The 6,654-nt window shown below is 47.4% G+C and overlaps 1 protein-coding gene across 1 annotated transcript in view; it reads left to right on the top strand.

Annotated features, from left to right (window-relative positions):
• lamb2 (laminin, beta 2 (laminin S)) overlaps positions 1-6,654 on the top strand; it is a gene marked incomplete at its 5' end in the record, with an annotated part of 71,862 nt that overhangs the window by 52,550 nt on the left and 12,658 nt on the right. The window contains 5 exons of the mRNA XM_083769893.1: positions 754-946; positions 1,753-1,896; positions 3,056-3,290; positions 3,971-4,134; positions 5,831-6,055. Of these exons, the coding sequence (XP_083626019.1) occupies positions 754-946; positions 1,753-1,896; positions 3,056-3,290; positions 3,971-4,134; positions 5,831-6,055 (961 nt within the window). The remainder of the gene's footprint in view (positions 1-753; positions 947-1,752; positions 1,897-3,055; positions 3,291-3,970; positions 4,135-5,830; positions 6,056-6,654) is intronic.

Below are 6,654 nucleotides of genomic sequence, written 5' to 3'. Positions count from 1 at the left end.
GAGATATACTAGATAGGTTATACTATACCTGATAATGAAAGGCAGGGTAAGTGATTTTCTTTGGTTAAAATAAGTGTTAAAATGCTCTATATTGTGTATATTGTGATAGTCCATGTCTCTGTCTTTTAACTTTTCCTTTTGTTTTAACCAAAAAACATCACTTAAGCCTGGTTAAAAATGCGTCGTAAATGTGTGTATTTATTTAGTAATATATTTAGTATAGTATACATAAATAAAACATGAAGTGTAGTGTTCTTTCTAAACATAAACAATTTGATTGATTGATTGATTGATTGATTGATTGATTGATTGATTGATTTAAATGTTTATAGGAATAAAGCAATTTGAAAAACAATATAAACAAAAACATCATAATAACACGCAGTACCAAAAATCATATTTAAAAGGAGTGAGAAGAAGCATGGCTTATTGCTCCTATATCCCCTTTCCATTAATACTAAATATATCATTCAATAATCCATTCAAAATACTTGTATATCTAAATATGTGATATTTATACATACATATTACATTTCATCACACATACACGTATTACATACACACACAAAAAATTCACTAACTATTCAAAAGAAAAATTCAAAACAGTAAAAGAAATAGTTTAGAGATAAGGGCTTTAGCATGGACGAAAATAGAGCCATAGCGTTTGACTATCAATCGATTTGATGTCAAACGATTGATATCAATCAATCAATCAATCAATAAATCCTCCCTGACGTCCGTCCACCTCTCCAGATCTCCCTGCTGCCCCGCCACTCCTCCCTGGAGATGTTCAACGCGGGAGACCCCGCCTCCAACGCCAGGAAGCAGACGTACGAGCGCTACCGCTGCACCGAGAGCGCCAAGAGCGTCACGCGGCCGCTGATGAGCGACACCTGCGCCAAGCTGGTCACCAGCCTGTCGGCCGTCGTCAACGACGGAGCTCTGCGTGAGTTTTACAACTCCTTGTGCTCAACTTCACCCTTTCAGGACGGGAACCCCTTTCAGGACGGGAACCCCTTTAAACTATCATTTAGCTGGGGACCCCCTGGAACTCCCTCAAGGACCCCTGGGGGGTCCCCGAACCCCACTTTGGGAACCTCTGCTGTATGTTATGTTGCACCTATGTGTGTTTTTTGTATTGTGTATTTGCACTGTATGTAATCTAATGTCTTACTAATGTGTTAAGAGGCTATCCTCTCAATAACATTCTCTCTGGGAAGCTGGAAGTACCCTCACTAGAAACGCCGGCCGGGACAACGCTCCACACGTCCCAAACTCTTCTCCCTTCTGGCTCCAAAACTGTGGAATGCACTTCCCATTGCAGTCAGAACTGCAGCATCACTCCCAATCTTCAGCCGTAGTCTGAAAACCCACCTTTTCAGACTCCATCATGGCCAATAGCACCACTTACCCTACCCCCTTAGATAGCATTTCTGTAGACTTAGATAGCATTTGATACAGACTTACTGTATAGCATGTTATGTAGACAGCACTATAATTGCATTGTATATAGTCATAGCACGTCATAGTACATATGTATAGCATAGTAGTATATATGTATAGTTTATATTTATAGTTTCATTATATAGATATTCCACTGTTACTTTCGTAGCTTACGCATGTTTCATGATAAATGCTTTTTATGTGATGTATTCCCATGCTTTTTTGTTCTCGCTCTGGATTAAGAGCGTCTGCTAAATGCCTAAATTGTAAATTGTCTCTCTCTCTCTCTCCCCCCCCCCCCCCCCCCAGCGTGTAACTGTGACCTCCAGGGGTCGGTCAGCGCCCTGTGTGACGTGCGTGGCGGTCAGTGTCGCTGTCGGCCCAACGTGATTGGTCGCCGCTGTGACCAATGTGCTCCGGGAACCTTCGGCTTCGGACCCTCGGGCTGCACAGGTCAGTGTTGGTTTTTAATTTAGTTTTAGTCATTAGTCTCTTGAATAGTTTTAATGTAGTTTTAGTCACGTTTTAGTCACCTGGAGGTTTTAGTGTTTAGTCTGGTTTTAGTCGACTAAATGTCATAAGATTTTAGTCGACTAAATCTACAGTTGATTTAGTCGAACAGAATGTATTTTGCCAGGCCTTGATGCTGTCGTAATTCTTTTCACTTTTTTCATATAGCCGATCTACAAGTGCGACGCGTTGTGGGCTTGTAGATCGGCTGTTTGTGGGATAAAAATGTGATTAAAAAAGAATCAAGCATTCAACCGAGCCTTGTAAATAAACTATTATATTTTACACACTGTAAATGCAGTTAACGTGCCAGAGGTTTTAACTGTAGTGCTGGCGCCCTCTACTGCCCAAGGATACACATTAACTCAAAAAAGAGTGGATGGGGTTTTGATACAGAGTGGATGCTACATGTTGTGACACACATTTTACAGTGGCGGCTGTGGCTCAGGAGGTAGAGCGCCCCCTACAGGCGGCTGTGGCTCAGGAGGTAGAGCGCCCCCTACAGGCGGCTGTGGCTCAGGAGGTAGAGCAGGTCGTCTGTGGCTCAGGAGGTAGAGCAGGTCGGTCGTCCAATGATCCCTGGGTCGGCGGTTCGAATCCCGGCTCCTCCTCCTCCTGTCCACATGTCGAAGTGTCCTTGGGCAAGACACTGAACCCTATACATTGAGATTTTTTTAAATCTGATCTCAGGTCAAAATGCGTTAAAGAACCACCATTCTTCTGTGCGTTAGAATCTGATCTCAGGTCAGAATGTGTTTAACCCATTCTGACCGGGCACCCATTTTGGTGTTGGCATCATGTCATGCTTTAGCTATTGAAAAATAGCAGATCTACAAGCTCATATCGCGCCACCGAGTGGCGCGATACGAGCTTGTAGGTCTGCTATTTTTGAAAAATCGAAGAACGACTGTGACATTTTTAGAATCTGATCTCAGGTCAGAATGGGTTAATCAGACCAGTGTGTGTCCAGTGAAAACCTCGTATGAATCTGATCTCAGGTCAGAATGGGTTCATCAGACCAGTGTGTGTCCGGCGGAAACCTCGTATGAATCTGATCTCAGGTCAGAATGTGTTTAATGACCCCCTCTGTTGTCTCTCTCAGCCTGCGGGTGCAGTCTGGAAGGTTCCGTGAGCCGCCTGTCATGTGACCAGCACACGGGCCAGTGTCAGTGTCGTGCGGGCGCGTTCGGGCAGCACTGCGACGGCTGCCAGGGGGCGCACTGGGGCTTCCCCAACTGCAGGCCCTGCCAGTGCAACGGCCACGCCCACCACTGTCACCAGAGGACCGGCGCCTGCCTCCACTGTGGGGACCACACCGGAGGGGACCAGTGTGAGAGGTGAGGAGGGGGGAGGGGACCACACCGGAGGGGACCAGTGTGAGAGGTGAGGGGGGGGGAACGATGAGCGTCAAAATTGAAAAAATAATCAGTGTTTCAATGTCAAGGACCCCAAAAATTATATGTAATATGCCTCCGCCCCCCCCCCATCTGAAATATATATATGTTGTTCCAGGGACCTCCCCAGAAGCCAAGATTTGAGTTAAAATGTTCACTTTATATTCAAAGATTTGAGGCACGTTTTCACGATTTTTCAAAGATAGCAGACCTACAAGTTCATAGGCTTGTAGGCTACTATGTTGATAAAAGCGCTATACGGTTTAAATGCACCATTTATTCATGGTGTTTCAGTGTAGAAATATAGCAATAGCTAATCTATGCATTTGGGGTTCATAACATTCCTGTGTTCTACTCGTAGGTGTGCCAGCGGTTTCTACGGTAACCCGGTCCTGGGTTCATAACATTCCTTTGTCCTATTCGTAGGTGTGCCAGCGGTTTCTAAGGTAACCCGGTCCTGGGTTCATAACATTCCTGTGTCCTATTCGTAGGTGTGCTAGCGGTTTCTACGGTAACCCGGTCCTGGGTTCATAACATTCCTGTGTTCTACTCGTAGGTGTGCCAGCGGTTTCTACGGTAACCCGGTCCTCTGGGTTCATAACATTCCTGTGTTCTACTCGTAGGTGTGCCAGCGGTTTCTACGGTAACCCGGTCCTGGGTTCCGGTAACCAGTGTCGTCCCTGCCCGTGCCCAGACGGGCCAGACAGCGGGCGCAACTTTGCGGCCTCTTGCTACCAAGACAACCGTAACAGGCAGATCGTCTGCAACTGTAACCAGGGTTACACAGGTACAACTTACACCTTCTCTTCTGGCACGTTCGCCATTCCCTTTGCCTTTAATGTTCCCGTGCGTGCGTGCGTGCGTGCGTGCGTGCGTGCGTGCGTGTGTGCCCAAAATATGTGGGGACCCGACCTACAGGTTGAGAACCACTGCTTTAGAGTACGAAGCAGTGTGGCGTTACCTCAGTGTGGCGATACCTCAGTGTGGCGGTACCTCAGTGTGGCGGTACCTCAGTGTGGCGGTACCTCAGTGTGGCGGTACCTCAGTGTGGCGGTACCTCAGTGTGGCGGTAGCGTTGATGTTTCCTCAGTGTGGCGGTACCTCAGTGTGGTGGTACCTCAGTGTGGCGGTACCTCAGTGTGGCGGTAGCGTTGATGTTTCCTCAGTGTGGCGGTACCTCAGTGTGGCGGTACCTCAGTGTGGCGGTACCTCAGTGTGGCGGTAGCGTTGATGTTTCCTCAGTGTGGCGGTACCTCAGTGTGGCGGTACCTCAGTGTGGCGGTACCTCAGTGTGGCGGTAGCGTTGATGTTTCCTCAGTGTGGCGGTACCTCAGTGTGGCGGTACCTCAGTGTGGCGGTACCTCAGTGTGGCGGTACCTCAGTGTGGCGGTACCTCAGTGTGGCGGTACCTCAGTGTGGCGGTAGCGTTGATGTTTCCTCAGTGTGGCGGTACCTCAGTGTGGCGGTATAACATTGATGTTTCCTCCCTCCCTTTCCCTGTATATATCACTCGCCACAGGGATCGTTAAACGCTCCTCGGCGGCCGTTTCCAAGCGTGAGTAGCAACAGCAGTGCTGTTTGTAATCCACTGAGCAAAGCGTGTGATCACCAATTCCTTAACGAATGCGAGACGCTTAACATAATCCCAGAGTTACAAATTAATGTTGAACATGAGTAACAACGCTGATTAATCTGGGTGACATGCTACTGTATAAATATACTGTATTTAACTAGCTCTTTTTTAAGAAACTAAAAATGAAAGCTTATACTGCTATACAGACAAACATGATTCTGATGGATATTTCAAATGGAATTGCTGCTTGCCTCGCCATGGGAACCCGGGTTGGCCTCCCGGCCCGAGGCTACACTATGACACAACGGGTAATGCATACTAGGTTTCCACCTTGCATCGTTCCCAAGTAGGCCTAGGTCTAGTAAGAACAAAATGGCCACCGTGTGAAATATGGAACAAAACTGTCCAAACAGCCACATGTCTCAGATCGCTCATCTCTTATTGTCCTTCATCAAATCAAAATCAAATCAAACTTTATTTCTTGAGCACATTTACAAAGACCAGAAGGTCAACCAAAGTGCTGTAGCCTACACGAACATGAGGTAAACATACAATCAACGCAAGTAGCAAAGCAAAACAAAATCAAAGCAGCACAAACAGTATACACAGGTTAATTAGGTCAGACATTGAAAGCCAGGGAGAAGAGATGGGTTTTGAGTGAAGACTTAAAGGCCTCTAAGGAGTGAGCAGACTTAAGCCATTTTGGGCGGAACCCCATTTTGGTGTTAGCATCATGTTATGCTTTAGCTATTGAAAAATAGCAGATCTACAAGCTCATAGCGCGCCACTCGGTGGCGCGCTATGAGCTTGTAGGTCTGCTATTTTTGAATAATCGAAGAGCGACTGACATTTTTAGAATCTGATCTCAGGTCAGAATGGCTTAATGTCTTCCCCGTCTGCCCTCCCACAGGTTCCCGCTGCGAGGAGTGCGCCGCGGGTTACTACGGCAACCCGTCGGCGGCGGGCGGGCGCTGCCAGCCGTGCCAGTGCAGCAACAACATCGACATGTCGGACGCGGGCGCGTGCGACCGCCGCACCGGGGAGTGCAAGAGGTGCCTCTACAACACGGAGGGCGCCAAGTGTGGCGTCTGCAAGAGCGGCTACCACGGAGACGCCGCGCGACGCAACTGTAGACGTGAGTTACTTCAGCCGTGTGTTGGTTTCTGACAGCTAATTTAGATTTGAGTTTTTAGTCATACAGTCTCTTGAATAGTTTTCATTTTGTTTTAGTCACATTTTAGTCGCCCGGAGTGTTTTAGTGTTAATGTAGTCTCATAGGGGATTCACACTATGGTCCCGGGTGCGTACTCGGGACCACTTGGCAGATGTTGTGGTAGTGTGAATGATGCGTACCGTTCCCGGGAGCGGATCGCCCAACCGTCCCCGGGACCGCATGGGGGGGGGTCTCTGGACCGTTGAAGTGTATTCAGATACGGATCGTTCCAATGTGAATGCATGCGTACCTAAAGAAGGAAGTGGACTGTTTTTTTTTAAAGAACGTGACTTAATCTCTAGTCGACGAGCCAAGCCTCAACAAAAAAAAACACAGCCGCTGCACGACGCGTAACACCAGCGCATTTCTCAACGCCGCCCGTCTCCTGTTGAATCTGCGTATACGTGCAACACCGCGCTGATCTTATTCTGCGGACTACACGTGGCTCTTGGGCTTTGCTTGGCACAGTTTCCAAAGTAAAACAAAATAATAATAATGCTAAAGTAGAATCCATAGCAAAC

Source organism: Protomyctophum parallelum, assembly GCF_964188405.1.
Source record: "Protomyctophum parallelum genome assembly, chromosome: 7".
NCBI classification, from domain to species: Eukaryota; Metazoa; Chordata; class Actinopteri; order Myctophiformes; family Myctophidae; genus Protomyctophum; species Protomyctophum parallelum.
Note: the sequence above shows the minus strand (reverse complement) of the source record. Positions and strands in the feature narration are given on the sequence as shown.